This window comes from Leptodactylus fuscus, chromosome 1 (assembly GCF_031893055.1).
Source record: "Leptodactylus fuscus isolate aLepFus1 chromosome 1, aLepFus1.hap2, whole genome shotgun sequence".
Lineage (NCBI taxonomy): Eukaryota > Metazoa > Chordata > Amphibia > Anura > Leptodactylidae > Leptodactylus > Leptodactylus fuscus.
Window position 1 is genome coordinate 15,138,427 of NC_134265.1, and position 17,579 is coordinate 15,156,005.

The following is a 17,579-nucleotide window of genomic DNA, read 5'->3' on the forward strand; positions in this document are numbered from 1 at the left end:
GCTGCTTAAACCAGACAAGGACCCGCTGGATTGCGGCTCATATAGACCTATTAGCCTGTTGAATATTGATTACAAGCTTTTGGCCAAAATGCTGGCCAATAGGCTTAATACGGTAGTCCTTGATTTGATCCATCCGGACCAAACTGGATTTATGCCGGGAAAATCCACATCTGATAATCTCCGGCGCGTCCAGGTGGTGACCCAGATTGGTTCGGTCTCTCCTGAGGATTGGGCGATTGCTTCCTTAGACGCAACCAAAGCCTTTGACTCGGTCGAATGGCCCTTCCTCTTGGGTTCCTTGCGTAGATTTGGATTTGGTGATGGCTTCATTACTTGGGTATCCCTTTTGTATCAATCTCCCAGAGCAGCGCTATCCATTAATGGTTCGCTGTCCTCGTATTTTTCATTGGGTAGAGGCACGCGACAGGGCTGTCCACTTTCGCCGCTGCTGTTTGCCTTAGCTATAGAGCCCCTGGCCATACTTCTTCGGAGGGATCCTGTTTATCAGGGAATAATTATTGGTCCCCGAGAGGAAAGAGTCGCGCTTTATGCCGACGACCTCCTCCTTTTTTTGAATCAACCCTCTATATCATTGCCTCGTGCCATGGAGCTAATAGAGATATTTGGCAATTACTCAGGTTTGCGCACTAACTGGGCCAAATCTTCTTATATGCGTATTGGTCGTGCCTCAGCGGCAGTGGAGGGGGGAGTGATGTGTGGGCTGCCAGTAGTCTCCTCTTGCAAATACCTTGGCATAGTGCTCTCTAGAGACCATAAACGGTTCCTAGATCTGAATGTATTCCCACTCCTTCCCCATTTTAGAATTAAGTTTCACACATGGGCTGCGCTGCCTCTGTCGGTGGCGGGTCGGATCAATTTAATTAAAATGATTGTCTTACCCAAGTGCTTATACGTGTTGAGCCACTCAGCTGTACTTGTGCCTCTCCGATTCTTTAAGCAGCTAGACTCCCTAATGATATCCTTTGTGTGGGGCCATTCCAGATCCAAATTGAAATTGTCTGCTCTCTAGAGACCGAAACAGCTTGGTGGTGCATCTCTTCCCGACCTGTTCCTCTACTATTTAGCTAGCCAACTTCGATTTCTCAAATCTTGGCTTTCCCCGGAGCCTCTACGAGGCCCTGAGGCGCATTTGGCTCATCACCTGGACTTGCGTATCCTATGGCCGGTGTTGGACCACCCTCAGCTGTTCAGAGGCAAGCTCTTACCCTTACATGCTTTGGCGGCGCGGGTCTGGAAACAGGCCCGGGCAGTATCGTCCTATTCTGACGCCCCTGCGGAGACCCCCCTGTGGGATAATCCTAGCTTACCCGACCTTTACAAGTTGCCCGATGCTCAATCCTGGTCTCGTTATGGGGTGTCCTTTCTGTCAGATTTATATGTGCAGGGAGTCTTCGTCACATTTGATTCTCTGCAGGTATCCCATGAGATTCCCCGCCATCAATTCTTCTGATTCCTCCAAATACGCCATGCCCTTTCCTCTATATTCCCTACCCAGCCTAGTGCTATTTCTGTGTATCCACTTATTGGTGTGCTACGCTCTCAGGGCCCAGGAGGTCTGATTTCGGTCCTTTACGAGCATCTGATTCACGCGAAAGTGTCCCTGACCGAGGCCCCGGCCCTGTCCCGCTGGCGCACCAATATTCCTGAGCTAACAGATGAGACGTTTCAGGACATTTTGGAATCTCCCCTGTATGTTTCGCCCTCAGCCAACAATAAGCTGATCCAAATTTTCATTTTGCATCAGTGCTACTTGACCCCTGCCCGTCTTTACAAGATGGGTCGATTGCCGGGCCCGAACTGCCTTCGGTGTCCGCATCCTCGAGCGGACTTCTGGCACATGATGTGGACCTGTTCAGTTGTGCAGACCTTCTGGAGAGGGGTGGTTGATCTCCTGATAGACGTCCTCGATCGCCCTGTCCCGTTTTCCCCTGAAGTTTGTTTATTTGGTGTATTGGATGAGGAGTTGTGGCAGCATCACACCCGGATTTTTCTTCGGGAATGTCTGTTCTATGCCAGGAAGGCCATCGCCCTGCGGTGGATGGCCCCGCGCCCCCCATCAGTATCTCAATGGCGGAGGCTGGTCAATTCTATTCTTCCATTTAACCAGATTATATATAAAGGTAGGGGCTGCCCCCAAAAATTCACCAAGGTGTGGGGAGCATGGTGTGATTCTCCTAATACCCAACACTCTGCCTCCTCGATGCGCTCAGCACTAGGCGCCTTCACATAGTAAGATGGTTACCCACCGGATGATGCTGTACTCCCCCTTGTCTGGACTGCTTTACTCTCTGTTCCGTCTTTTGTAGGCGGGGTGGGTTTAGCCTGGGTCGGGATGGCGGTGTGGTGGATCTTTGTTTGTTTAGACTTTTTTCCTTTTCATTGTATTTTATTTTGTATGTTTTGATTATGTGTACTCCTGAGTGTATTGTTTCATTGTTACATCTTTTTCAATAAAACGAGTTTAAAAAAAAAAAATGATTAAGATTAATAGGGGTGCCCAAACTTTTTCATAGGACTGTATATATTATGTCCCTCAGCGGCCACTGCAGCCTATATTGTGCTGTGGGGCATAATAGAGGTTACAGTGGCCACAGTGGACCCTTCAAGCTCTATTATGCCCCACAGTTGCACATAAACTATTATTACACTCAGGGGTCTTTTTATACCCTCGAGTATAATAATCGGAGCCCCAAGGGAGATGAGGGAACATAATAAACAGTTTTACTCACCTCTCTGGGATCTGATATTAATCCTAACAGGCTTCAGGCCTGTATGATAATGTCCCAGATGTCACATGATCTGAGATATTATCATATAGGCCCCTTTATATCCTTTCTACATTACTGTAATGACATTAGTTGTAGCGGTGATTCCAGTCTGTACATCATATAACCAGTGACCAACTATTCACCTCATGTCCAATGTCTACAAAGAGACCAAACATCATCTACACCCAAATATCTCATCACTATCACATTGTTATCTCAAGTTATTGTATTTTATTTCCATTGTCTCATCTTCTCTCCATTCAGGTTCCTACAATATAGAATCCTCTCAGTATCTTCTATAGAAGAGAATATTCCTGATTGTCCCATCAAGGATGGAAAGAGACAGGAACAAGATGGCGGAAAGTCTATTAAATCTCACCCTAGAGATCATCTACCAGCTTACTGGAGAGGTGAGAGATTCTGATGATGTCATCATGACATCATTCTTATCTATAGTAATAACAGATGATAGGACTGGAGAGGTGATGGACTCTGGACATGTATGTAGTGAGATTTATTAATGTGTCTCCCCATATCCAGGATTACACAGTAGTGAAGAAGACCTCTAGTGGGCGCTGTCAGGCTCATGTGTATGAAGGATATGAAGGGACCCTGAGCCCAATCTCGGAGCCTCCACCTCAGCCCCTGATACAGGAGGAGATCAATGGACAGAAGATCCTAGAAGTCACCAACAAGATGCTGGAGCTGCTGACTGGAGAGGTGACACTGCTGGGACATTATACAGTAACTGGAGGGGTCGGGGTGATGACTGTATCATTGTGTTGTCAGGTTCCTATAAGGTGTCAGGATGTCGCTTTCTATTTCTCTACACAGGAGTGGAAGTATTTAGAAGGACACAAGGAGGTGATGATGGAGGACCACCAGTCCCTCACATCAGCAGGTAATACACATGACTATATACACATGGACTTCCATTATTTGTATGTACAGAATGAATTCAGTCCCTGTCTGTGTTTCCTACAGGTAGATCCAGTAAGAGGACAACACCGGAGAGATGTCCCAGTCCTCTTCTTCCACAGGATGATCAGGTAGATGGAGATATTCCCTATGATGTGTAGACGGGCTGTGAAGTCCTTGTGGTCAGTCTTGTTGTATCCAGCAGTATTAGATGTTACTTACAATATTTCTTTCACAGCTTCTGACTCCGAATAAAGACGTGAAGAATATTAATACTACAGATCCCTATGTGAGTGGTGATGAGGAGTGTGAGGAGGACATTCCTACCGGGAACCGCCCAGGTGAGGAGTCATCACTATATAAAGCACAGAAGGGTCACTGATTCTAGTCAGACATTGTTTAGACTATTTGTTGTTCCCCGATTCAGATAAAATACTAATAATACCTGAATATAAATGTGATACCGCTATAGGGGGTAATAAATGTAGTCCTATTAATATTATAAAGGTGAAAGTTTGTGGGTTTGTGTGTTTGGATGTTTGTGAGTTTATTCCTCAATCACAGCCAAACGGCTGAATGGATTTTGGGGAAATTTCTCACACACACACACACACACACACACACACACACACGTAGTAGGCTACTTAAAATGTGGGTCACTCACCCTAAATCGCCGCCGTGACCTTCCAAAGACCCCTCCGGGCTCGGCTGTAGTAGCTGGCATTCTGCCAGCGCTGGTCTGTCCACGCACCTCTTATTGCTGCATGTCAGGCTGTGGGCGGGCTATAGAGGCAGGGCTGCGGCACCATAGTTTGGGGGCAGAATGTGGGCAGGGACACAGTGAGGAAGATGGCGGCAGCCCACATCGTCCCAGAGCCGCAGCTATCCAAGCCCACCTGCACACATGCCGGACGGAGGAGGCTGCTGCACCCGACACTAGACATACAGGTCAGTGCAGCAGGGGGGAGGGGGTGTCCCTAGGGATCAACCACGTTCCCCAGCTTCATGTCCCCCTCCTACATCAGCCCCAGTGTAGTAGCACTTACCTTGGTCACGCTCCCTCGCCGCCGCTCTCACTCCACATAGTTCACGCGCTGCTGCCTGTATGTGTTCTCTATGCAGCAGCACGCGGCCCGGCGTCATAGCAACCTGACGCCGGGGCCTTGCTAGGACACACGCAGGCAGCACCGAGTGGAGAAAGCAGCGGCGACGGAAGAGTGGTCAAGGTAAGTGCTAATACACTGGGGCCGATGTAGGAGGGGGACATGAAGCTGGGGGCAGAGATAGAGGGGACATGAAGCTGGGGGCAGAGATGGAGGGGACATGAAGCTGGGGGCAGAGATGGGGGGGGGACAAGAAACTCGGGGCAGAGATGGGGGGGCCAGAAACTGGAGGCAGAGATGGGGGGACAAGAAACTGGGGCCAGAGATGGGGGGACAAGAAACTGTGGGGACAAAAAACTGGGCCCAGAGATGGGGGAACAAGAAACTGGGGGCAGAGATGGGGGGGACAAGAACCTGGGGGCACAGATGGGGGGGACAAGAAACTGGCGGCAGAAATGGGGGGGGGGACACGAACCTAGGGGGAAGAGATTGGTGGGACAAGAAACTGGGGCCAGAGATGGGGGGACACAGATGGGTGGGACAAGAAACTAGGGGCAGCAATGGGAGGACAAGAAACTGGGGGTGGCGATGGCGGGACAAGAAACTGGGGGCACAAGAAACTGGGGCCAGAGTTGGGGGGACAAGAAACTGCGGGGACAAAAAAACTGGGCCCAGAGATGGGGGGACAAGAAACTGGGGGCAGAGATGGGGGGGACACGAAACTAGGGGGAAGAGATTAGTGGGACAAGAAACTGGGGGCACAGATGGGGGGGACAAGAAACTGGGGCAGAGATGGCGGTAACAACACATATAAGTGGTTCAACGCCACCGCCAACCCGCAGACGAAGTCGCGGGTATCTGCTAGTATAGAATATAATGGAAGGACCTGACATCTATGTGAACGAGTCGAATTTCCTCATCCCCGGCTGTCAGTCCTCGTGAAGGGAAAGAATTTACCAGAATTATATAGCAGATTATTTCAGCTACTGGTAATAATAATCCTCCTGCTCGATCTTCAGGCAGATTCCACCTCAGAGCTCTATGGAAATAAATGGGAGGTGGAAAATCCCGCCTGGCCAGTAAGGAGTCTGATGGAGATTCGGGGGCTAATTTGGAAACATTCTTCTTCTGAATTCACTGTGTAAGCCTCACCTTAGACCCCGATCACATTATAGAATCTGGACTAGAAAATCTGGTCTGTACATCAGTCACATTTCCCAGCCTGAACTCTGTCCACACACCAGGACTCCCTGTATCTTAGTGATCTATGACGCTAGGAGTCCCGGCTTCCTTGTGACTCCACAGACGCATACTACATACTGTATGGGACAGCAGATCTGCGGTGACTTTGGGCTGGGAATCTGTTGTGTGTATGAGGTGTAATACAGTAAGATTTGTGGCATCCTAAAGTATTATTCCACATAAGTGGCCATATTTAAGCAGCCATGGATTGTGTTCACCTTTACAGTGACCTAGAGCAGTGGTGGCGTCTCCTGCCCCGCTTCATTACTATTCACTATCACTGACCTCTGTCTCGGCACAGAGAATACTAATGAAGTAGGCCGCGCTGCCATCTTTTGCTGCCTGTGCTACTGACTTCACTTCTTAACACAGTCTGAAGCGTCTCAGGCAGTGACAGCTCAGTGGGGAATATACTTGTAAGGTTATATTATTCAAATAAAAATAACATCAGTTTTCTTCTTGTCAGATGACTGTACCAGGAGGTCAGAGGGACATCTGATATCTACAGATTATAAAGCAGAGGATTATGGTATCACACAAGATCCATATGAAGAACATGACATTACCTTAGATGTTCCCTCAGCCCAGAGAATTCACACAGGAGAGAAGCCATATTCATGCACAGATTGTGGGAAGTGTTTTACTCAGAAATCAAATCTTGTTAAACATCAGAGAATTCATACAGGAGAGAAGCCATATTCATGCTCCGAATGTGGGAAATGTTTTACTCAGAAATCAAGTCTTGTTGAACATCAAAAAACCCACTCTAGGGAGAAACCATATTCATGCCCAGAATGTGGGAAATGTTTTAAGCACAAATCAAATCTTGTTGGACATCAAAAAACACACACAGGAGAGAAGCCATATTCTTGCTCAGAATGTGGGAAATGTTTTATTCGCAAATCAGCTCTTTCTCACCATCAAAAAACTCACACAGGAGAGAAGCTATATTCATGCCCAGAATGTGGGAAATGTTTTACTCAGAAATCACATATTGTTGAACATCAAAAAACCCACACAGGAGAGAAGCCATATTCATGCCCAGAATGTGAGAAATGTTTTACTCAGAAATCACATCTTGTTGAACATCAAAAAGCCTATACAGGAGAGAAGCCATATTCATGCCCAGAATGTGGGAAATGCTTTACTAAGAAATCAAATCTTGTTGATCATCAAAAAGCCCATACAGGGGAGAAGCCATATTCTTGCTCAGAATGTGGGAAATGTTTTACTCAGAAATCACATCTTGTTAAACATTAGAGATGAGCGAACACTAAAATGTTGGAGGTTCGAAATTCGATTCGAACAGCCGCTCAATGTTCGTGTGTTCGAACGGGTTTTGAACCCCATTATAGTCTATGGGGAACAGATACTCGTTAAGGGGGAAACCCAAATCCGTGTCTGGAGGGTCACCAAGTCCACTATGACACCCCAGGAAATGATGCCAACACCTCTGGAATGACACTGGGACAGCAGGGGAAGCATGTCTGGGGGCATCTAACACACCAAAGACCCTCTATTACCCCAACATCACAGCCTAACAACTACACACTTTACACACTCAATATCACCTCTCTGACAGTAGGAAAACACCTTGAAACATGTGTATTTGGCACTTGCAGTGAGGAGAGCTTGTCACCAGCAGTGAATTTGGCCCTTGTAGTAAGTTGAGGTTGGCACCAACATTTGTTTTGAAAATCAGGGTGGATTGAGCCTCTAACCAGCAGAGTTTGGGCAAATTCATGGTGGAGGGAGCCTCTAAAAACCCCAGTTTGGACCAATTCATGGTGGAGGGAGCCTCTAAAAACCCCAGTTTGGACCAATTCATGGTGGAGGGAGCCTCTAAAAACCCCAGTTTGGACCAATTCATGGTGGAGGGAGCCTCTAAAAACCCCAGTTTGGACCAATTCATGGTGGAGGGAGCCTCTAAACAGCCCAGTTTGGGCAAATTCATGGTGGAGGGAGCCTCTAAAAACCCCAGTTTGGACCAATTCATGGTGGAGGGAGCCTCTAAAAACCCCAGTTTGGACCAATTCATGGTGGAGGGAGCCTCTAAAAACCCCAGTTTGGGCAAATTCATGGTGGAGGGAGCCTCTAACCAGCCCAGTTTGGACCAATTCATGGTGGAGGGAGCCTCTAAAAACCCCAGTTTGGACCAATTCATGGTGGAGGGAGCCTCTAAACAGCCCAGTTTGGACCAATTCATGGTGGAGGGAGCCTCTAAAAACCCCAGTTTGGACCAATTCATGGTGGAGGGAGCCTCTAAACAGCCCAGTTTGGACCAATTCATGGTGGAGGGAGCCTCTAACCAGCAGAGTTGGTGGAAATCAGGGTGGAGGGAGCCTCTAACCAGCAGAGTTGTGGGAAAGCAGGGTGGAGGGAGCCTCTAACCAGCAGAGTTGTGGGAAAGCAGGGTGGAGGGAGCCTCTAACCAGCAGGGTGGAGGGAGCCTCTAACCAGCAGAGTTGGGGGAAATCAGGGTGGAGGGAGCCTCTAACCAGCAGAGTTGGGGGAAATCAGGGTGGAGGGAGCCTAGTATTAGCAGAATTGTGCAACGCTTATGGTGGATGAGTATGAGGATGCGGAGGAATTGGAGAGGTTGAGTACAGACATGGAGTTTCATGTTGGGGTGCTTTACACAGGTGGGCACAAAAATGAAGGCTCTATCCAGTGGTGGTTCATTTTTATCAAAGTGAGCCGGTCGGCACTCTCAGCTGACAGACGGGTGCGCTTGTCAGTGATGATGCCACCGGCTGCACTGAACACCCTCTCAGATAGGACGCTGGCGGCAGGACAGGACAGCACCTCCAAGGCATATAGGGCAAGTTCAAGCCACAGGTCCAACTTTGACACCCAATACGTGTAGGGCGCAGAGGGGTCGGAGAGGACAGGGCTGTGGTCGGAAAGGTATTCCCGCAACATGCGCCTATACTTCTCACGCCTGGTGACACTAGGACCCTCCGTGGCGGCACTTTGGCGAGGGGGTGCCATCAAGGTGTCCCAGACCTTAGACAGTGTGCCCCTCGTTTGTGTGGACCGGTGAGAACTTGGTTGCCTACTGGAGGAACTGCCCTCCCTGCCGCCAACGTCACATGCTGGAAACATCTCCATCATATTCTGCACCAATTGCCTGTGGCAAGCATTGATGCGATTGGCCCTCCCCTCTACCGGAATAAAAGACGAGATGTTGTTTTTATACCGGGGGTCAAGGATAGCAAAGATCCAGTACTGGTTGTCCTCCATGATTTTGACAATACGCTTGTCGGTTGTAAAGCACCCCAACATGAACTCAGCCATGTCTGCCACAGTGTTAGTTGGCATGACTCCTCTGGCCCCACCGGAAAGTTCAATCTCCATTTCCTCCTCATCCTCCATGTCTACCCATCCGCGCTGCAACAATGGGACGATTCGAAGTTGCCCGGAAGCCTCCTGTATCACCATCACATCATCGGACAACTCTTCTTCCTCCTCCTCCTCCTCCTCCTCCATTAAACGCAGTGAAGCGGACAGATGTGTGGACCTACTCTCCAGCTGTGATGGATCGGATGCTATCCCTAACTCCTCTGTGTGATCTGAGTTATCCCTGATGTCAATCAGGGATTCTCTCAGAACACAGAAGAGCGGGATTGTAAGGCTCACCATCGCATCCTCAGAGCTCACCCTCCTTGTGGACTCCTCAAAGACCCGTAGGATGTCACAAAGGTCTCTCATCCATGGCCACTCATGGATGTGAAACTGAGGCAGCTGACTTTGTGGCACCCTAGGGTTTTGTAGCTGGTATTCCATCAAAGGTCTCTGCTGCTCAACCACTCTATTCAACATCTGAAACGTTGAGTTCCAGCGTGTGGGGACGTCGCACAAAAGCCCGTGTTGTGTCACATGCAGGCGTTGCTGGAGAGATTTTAAGCTAGCAGCGGCTACTGTCGACTTGCGAAAGTGGGCGCACATGCGCCGCACTTTCACCAGTAGCTCTGGAACATTGGGGTAGCTCTTTAGGAAACGTTGCACCACTAGGTTGAAGACGTGGGCCAGGCATGGAACATGTTGGAGTCGGGCAAGCTCCAGAGCTGCTACCAGGTTCCGGTCGTTATCACAAACGACCATGCCTGGGCCCAGGTGCAGCGGCTCAAACCATATTGCCGTCTCATCGAGGAGGGCATCCCTCACCTCGAAGGCAGTGTGCTGTCTGTCCCCCAAGCTGATCAGCTTCACCACAGCCTGCTGACGTCTACCAACGCCAGTGCTGCAACGTTTCCAACTCGTAGCTGGGGTCAATCTAACAGCGGAGGAGGAGGCGGAGGAGGAGGCGGTAGAGGAGGAGGGGGGTGTTCTTCTCGTGTCCCTGCCAGGAATGTTAGGCGGGGAGACGAGGTACACCGGGCCAGTTTGGGAAGCAGTCCCAGCCTCAACTACATTCACCCAGTGTGCCGTCAGTGAAATGTAGCGTCCCTGTCCGCATGCACTTGTCCACGCGTCGGTGGTCAAGTGGACCTTTGTGCAAAGCGCGGAACTAAGGGCCCGCCTGATGTTGAGTGACACGTGCTGGTGCAAGGCGGGGACGGCACACCGGGAGAAGTAGTGACGGCTAGGGACGGCATAGCGAGGTGCCGCAGTTGCCATCAGGTCCAGGAAGGCGGGAGTTTCAACAAGCCGGAACGCCAACATCTCCTGGGCCAGCAGTTTAGCGATGTTGGCGTTCAAGGCTTGCGCGTGTGGGTGGTTAGCAGTGTATTTCTGCCGCCGCTCCAATGTCTGAGAGATGGTGGGTTGTTGTAAAGAAGCGCCTGATGGTGCCTTTGATGGTGCAGGAGAAGGAGATAAGACAGGAACAGGGGAGGATGAGGGAGAAGTCAACAAATTGGCGGAGGCAGATGAAGTGGTGTCCTGGCTCGTCCTCTGGAGTGCATCGCCAGCACAGTCAGCAGTGGCAGTGGCAGAGGCAGTGGCAGTGGCGTGAACGGCAGGCGGCCTTTGTCCTGCCGTTGCTGCCTGCCACTGATTCCAGTGCTTGGATTCCAAATGACGGCGCATTGAAGTGGTGGACAGGTTGCTCTTCTCAGAGCCCCTAATCAATTTCGAGAGGCAAATTGTGCAGACAACACTATATCTGTCCTCGGCGCATTCCTTGAAAAAACTCCACACCTTCGAGAAACGTGCCCTCGAGGTGGGAGTTTTTCGGGGCTGGGTACGAACTGGAACATCTTGGGAGATTCCGGGTGTGGCCTGGCTTCGCCTAAGCTGCTGACCTCTGCCTCTGCCTCTAGCTACCCTTTTTGGTGCTGCACCTGCCTCAACATCCACACTACTTTCCCCGCTTGACATCCCCCCTGTCCAGGTCGGGTCAGTGTCCTCATCATCCACCACTTCCTCTTCCAACTCCTGTCTCATCTCCTCCTCCCGCACAATGCGCCGGTCAACTGGATGCCCTGACGGCAACTGCGTCACATCATCGTCGATGAGGGTGGGTTGCTGGTCATCCACCACCAAATCGAACGGAGATGGAGGAGACTCTAGTGTTTGAGCATCTGGACACAGATGCTCCTCTGTTAGGTTCGTGGAATCGTGACGTGGAGAGGCAGGTTGAGGGACAATGAAAGGAGCGGAGAACAGCTCTGGGGAGCAGGGACAGTTGGGGTTATTGTTCTGTGAAGCTTGGGAATTTTGGGAGGAAGGAGGACAAGACTGTTGGGTAATAGGAGGAGAGGAGGCAGAGTCTGACTGGCTGCTGGACAATGTGCTGTAAGCGTTCTCTGACAGCCATTGCAAGACCTGTTCCTGGTTCTCGGGCCTACTAAGGTTTGTACCCTGCAGTTTAGTTAATGTGGCAAGCAACCCTGGCACTGTGGAGTGGCGCAATGCTTGCTGCCCCACAGGAGTAGGCACGGGACGCCCTGTGGCTTCACTGCTACCTTGCTCCCCAGAACCATTCCCCCGACCTCGCCCATGGCCTCGTCCACGTCCCTTTCCGGGAGCCTTGCGCATTTTGAATACCCAGTTAGAAATTGGCACTATATACCAGTAGCAAAAATTGTGGGTGCACGTAACCCCAATATATTCTTTGAATTCCCAGTCAGACAATGGCACTATATGGCAGTAGCAAGAAATGAGGGTATTTGTAACCCCAATATATTCTTTGAATTCCCAGTCAGACAATGGCACTATATACCAGTAGCAAAAATTGTGGGTGCACGTAACCCCAATATATTCTTTGAATTCCCAGTCAGACAATGGCACTATATGGCAGTAGCAAGAAATGAGGGTGTTTGTAACCCCAATATATTCTTTGAATTCCCAGTGAGACAATGGCACTGTATACCAGTAGTAAAAATTGTGGGTGTATATAGCCCCAATATATTCTTTGAATTCCCAGTCAGACAATGGCACTGTATGGCAGTAGCAAGAAATGAGGGTGTTTGTAACCCCAATATATTCTTTGAATTCCCAGTGAGACAATGGCACTGTATACCAGTAGTAAAAATTGTGGGTGCACATAACCCCAATATATTCTTTGAATTCCCAGTCAGACAATGGCACTATATGGCAGTAGCAAAAATAGTGGGTGTATATAGCCCCAATTCTATTGCTAGGGGACTTGCAGGGTATTTCTGAGGTGAAGGTGGGGGGGCACACCGTTGGAACGGGGATTTGGGGTGTATATATGGGGTATACGGGAATACACTGTCAGTGTGTTCCATTCAGGATCCTGGGAAAGCTGGGTTGCGGCGATTGAGCCCGTCAGTGCCACGTTACACTGACAAGCTTCTCCCTGGAATTGAAGTTATATGTAAGCCCAATATATTCTTTGAATTCCCAGTCAGACAATGGCACTATATGGCAGTAGCAAAAATAGTGGGTGTATATAGCCCCAATTCTATTGCTAGGGGACTTGCAGGGTATTTCTGGGGTGAAGGTGGGGGGGCACACCGTTGGAACGGGTATCGGGGGTATATATAGGGTATACGGGAATACACTGACAGTGTATTCCATTCAGGATCCTGGGAAAGCTGGGTTGCGGCGATTGAGCCCGTCAGTGCCACGTTACACTGACAAGCTTCTCCCTGGAATTTAGCTCTTATAAGAGCTGTTGGTTGTCTTCTCCTTCCTATCCTAGCCTGTCCCTGCCTACCCAGAATCTAAGCCCTAGCTAGCTGGACGGAAACCTCCGTCCTCGGTGAATTGCAAGCTCAGAATGACGCGAACCTGGGCGGCGCTGTTCTTTTAAATTAGAGGTCACATGTTTTCGGCAGCCAATGGGTTTTGCCTACTTTTTTCAACGTCACCGGTGTCGTAGTTCCTGTCCCACCTACCCTGCGCTGTTATTGGAGCAAAAAAGGCGCCAGGGAAGGTGGGAGGGGAATCGAGTAATGGCGCACTTTACCACGCGGTGTTCGATTCGATTCGAACATGCCGAACAGCCTGATATCCGATCGAACATGAGTTCGATAGAACACTGTTCGCTCATCTCTATTAAACATCAAAAAACCCACACAGGAGAGAAGCCATATTCATGCCCAGAATGTGGGAAATGTTTTACTCAGAAATCAAATCTTTTTCAGCATCAAAAAACTCACACAGGAGAAAAGCCATATTCATGCCCAGAATGTGGGAAATGTTTTATTACAAAATCACACTTTGTTAAACATCTAAGAATTCACACATAATTATTGATCCTGTTTTGTATCTCTGGCAGTTGTAAATCTGATTGGAGGCCTCTAAGATTGTAGAGATTTCGGTAGTAGTCTCAGAAAGATTAAGCTACAGTGTCAGGATGGGACAGAGACTTCCCAGTGTTGTTTTTGGAACCTTTTAGTACATTTGCGTACTTCATATTTGGTGTCTACACGGCCTTTCACTTTGCATCTGGCTCCAGTAAGTCCTCCAGTGTTTGTGACTCCCTGTTATGTTTATGGGGGGATTCAGGTGTTTGTATCTGAGTAAGATGTCACCTTGTTGAATGAAACTCCCCGATCACACTCTTTAATGCTTTCCATTGTATCGGGAGAGGGGTCCTGTCATGTACGTGGTGATGATAAAAGTCTGTAATGGCTTGTGATATCACTGCTGTACATGCTGGGTTGTTTTGAAGGTTAAGACTCCAATTCCTCACCTCTAGAGTGATCGGGGATTTTCAAGGAAAGATGTATTTTAATATGAGGGTCCCATGTGAGCAAATGGTGATTGATAAGGAAGTAGTCTAATCTACTGTGAGTGTTGTGGACTTGTGAAAAATAGGTGTATTTTGCGGTTTTGGAAATTGCAGAATGTCATGTATATCTTTGGAGACATCAAGAGTTTTCCCTATAGGTATAATGGAAGCAGCAATGCATTACTGCCGCGGTTTTTCCTGTAACGCTTTTTTACTGCAGCCTACTACATGGGTCCTCAGCCTAAAGCAGTTTCCTGGACTGAGGACATTGATATTGGTGACTTGTCCTCAGTATCACATCAGTGGGGTCCGACTCCCAGATCCCGCACAGATGAGTTGTTGTAGGCAGCCTCTGGTGCTGATGCATCTTCATCCCTGGTACAGTATATCTGCGGTGTCGGAGTGTAACAGCTCTGCCCCCAGTCAAGCGAATGTGAACATGTAGAAAAAGGCCAGAAAAGTTGGCTACCTAAGAAAATAGACACTCAACCCAATATAGTAGAAAAGTACAAATAAATCTTTTTTACATTAAAGTTCTTGGCTGTAAGTTGGGGAAGAAGGTGCCAATAAGAATATATGAGGACTCTACTCCGTACATTACATCCGCGATACATGTTAGCTGTTATGAGTAGTAAGACACAAAGGTCATCTATATAGATTTATGTGTACAAAACCCATTAGTGCATATAATGTGTGTGTCAAGTAATCTGTAACTGACCCTATACATAGACAGTGTAAATGCCATAATAGTATCCCTGTCTGTTCGACCATATTTCCCCACACGTATCACCTGCACGCTTGGCTTCCTCAGGGGAATTATAATAGACTAGCAGTTACTCGCGACTTCGTCTGCAGGTTGGCGGTGGCGTTGAACCGCTTATATGTGTTGTTCCCGCCATCTCTGCCGCCAGTTCCTTGTCCCCCTATCTCTGCCCCCAGCTTCATGTCCCCTCCATCTCTGCCCCCAGCTTCATGTCCCCCCCATCTCTGCCTTCAGTTTCTGCCCCCCATCTCTGCCTCCAGTTTCTGCCCCCCATCTCTGCCTCCAGCTTCATGTCCCCCCATCTCTGCCCCCAGAATCATGTCCTCCATCTCTGCCCCCAGCTTCATGTCCCCCCATCTCTGCCTCCAGTTTCTGCCCCCCATCTCTGCCTCCAGTTTCTGCCCCCCATCTCTGCCTCCAGTTTCTGCCCCCCCATCTCTGCCTCCAGTTTCTGCCCCCCCATCTCTGCCTCCAGCTTCATGTCCCCCCATCTCTGCCCCAGCTTTATGTTCCACCATCTCTGCCCCCAGATTCATGTCCCCCATCTCTGCCTCCAGCTTCATGTCCCCCCATCTCTGCCCCAGCTTTATGTTCCACCATCTCTGCCCCCAGATTCATGCCCCCCATCTCTGCCCCCAGTTTCATGTCCCTCCATCTCTGTCCCCAGATTCATGTCCCCCGTTTCTGTCCCCCCCATCTCTGCCCCCAGCTTCATGTCCCCCCCATCTCTGCCCCCAGCTTCATGTCCCTCCATCTCTGCTCCCAGCATCATGTCCCCCTCCTACATCGGCCCCAGTGTATTAGCACTTACCTTGACCACGCTCCGTCGCCGCTGCTTTCTCCACTCGGTGCTGCCTGCGTGTGTCCTAGCAAGGCCCCGGCGTCAGGTTGCTATGATGCCGGGCCGCACGCTGCTGCATAGAGAACACATACAGGCAGCAGCGCGTGAACTATGTGGAGCGTGCGAGAGAGCGGCGGCGAGGGAGCGTGGCCAAAGTAAGTGCTACTACACTGGGGCTGATGTAGGAGGGGGACATGAAGCTGCGGAACGTGGTTGATCCCTGGGGACAGGTCTACCGTTTTGGGGAATGTCTATTGCTTAGATCACCTTTTATTTAAATAAGAGGCAAAACGGTGAGAAAAAAAAACCCGGCGGTTTGGCACTTTTGTTTTTGACGTTCACCGTACAGGAAGACTATTAGTAGACTGAGCATTTTCGGACACAGGGATACCTAATGTGTATGTGTTTGACATATGCTTTTCTACTGTTATATGTATTCTAGGAAAGGAGGTGATTTAGAACTTTTATTTATTTTATTTTTTATTATATATTTCTTTCTTTTTTTTTTAAACTATTTTATTAGTCCCGTCCCGTTCCCGGGGGCTTGAACCTGCAGTCATTTGATTGCAAGTCCCATAGACTGCAATACAACTGTATTGCCATCCATGGGACATTCTGTATATTACTATTGTGGCTGTCAGCCGCAATGGTAATGTAGCAATGACAGACCAGGGAGCCTTTATTATGCTCCCGGCTGTCACCGGAACAGGTCTGCTCCTGCGATATCGCCACGCAGGAGCCAGCCTGCAACTGTACAGGTATGGGGCCGGTGGGTGGGGACTGGTTCCAGGGAAGGGGGGGGTAGTTTACACTTTTGAGGGGAAGGGGCTGCCAATACAGACCCGGCATCCGCTGTAATAGAAAGGCGGATGCCGGGGAGGGTTAGACGCCGACACAGGTGCCGGGGCCAGCGACATCTCTACGCTCCTGTCCTGCAGCGTAGGAGCGGAATAGCAGCATCGCTCTGCAGGGCAGGAGCGTAGTGGTGTTGCTGGCCCCGGCACCTGTGTCGGCGTCTAACCCTCCCCGGCATCCGCCTTTCTATTACAGCAGATGCCGGGTCTGTATTGGCGGCCGCTCTGGCCACATTCGGACTATAAAGACACACCCTTATTTTCCCCTGAAATTTTTTTGGGAAAAAAGTGCGTCTTATAGTCCGAAAAATACGGTAGATTCTGTGTCTGCTTTCCTGACTACATTAAAGATTGAAAAATTAAAGTGCAAAACTGATACCACACAAAGGGTTAAAAATTGAAGTGATCAGTTGCTGATACTCTGCTTGTACAGCAACTTGCTAGACCAGGAACAAGGACAAGGGAATAAGATATATGCTAGACCAGGGGTGAGCAATTAATTTTCCCATGGGGCCGCTTAAGAAATTGAAACTATTCTAGAGGGCCCTGCGCGCTGTGGCAAATTTTGCTCCACCCACTTTTCCGCCCATTCTCATTCATCTTTCCATGTGCCCCCACAAAGTATAATCCTCCTACAGTCACCTGTACATTATATGTCCCCACATTGTAATGTTCCCTTCCAGCTACCCCACAGTATTAATTCCATCTCTTGGTGCCCCAGTTTAAACTAGGGGAAACTAGAGGGGACATGAAACTGGAGCAGCTGGAAGGGGACATTATCAGTGGGGGTAGTTGGATGGAAACAATAAATTAATAGCAGATAAAAAGTGGGACATTAAACTGGGGACAACTAGAGGGGGACATTAAACTCGGGCAGCTAGAAGCAGACATTAAGCCGTACGGGTAGCTGGAGGGGGACATTA

At 49.3% G+C, this 17,579-nt stretch overlaps 3 protein-coding genes across 3 annotated transcripts in view; 2 read left to right on the plus strand and 1 right to left on the minus strand.

The window, feature by feature from the left end:
• LOC142189903 (uncharacterized) overlaps positions 1–17,579 on the plus strand; it is a 490,808-nt gene that overhangs the window by 440,420 nt on the left and 32,809 nt on the right. Inside the window, exon 7 of the mRNA XM_075262259.1 lies at positions 6,519–7,307. Within this exon, the coding sequence (XP_075118360.1) occupies positions 6,519–7,307 (789 nt within the window). The remainder of the gene's footprint in view (positions 1–6,518; positions 7,308–17,579) is intronic.
• The window catches only part of LOC142189591 (uncharacterized), a 308,382-nt gene that overhangs the window by 208,506 nt on the left and 82,297 nt on the right, over positions 1–17,579 (minus strand). The gene's annotated exons all lie outside the window — the stretch shown is intronic.
• Positions 3,059–3,962, plus strand: LOC142189374 (gastrula zinc finger protein XlCGF66.1-like). Its single transcript, XM_075262144.1, has 3 exons — positions 3,059–3,199; positions 3,330–3,690; positions 3,946–3,962. The coding sequence occupies exons 1-3, from the start codon at positions 3,122–3,124 to the stop codon at positions 3,960–3,962; spliced, it is 456 nt and encodes a 151-aa protein (XP_075118245.1). The 5' UTR covers positions 3,059–3,121.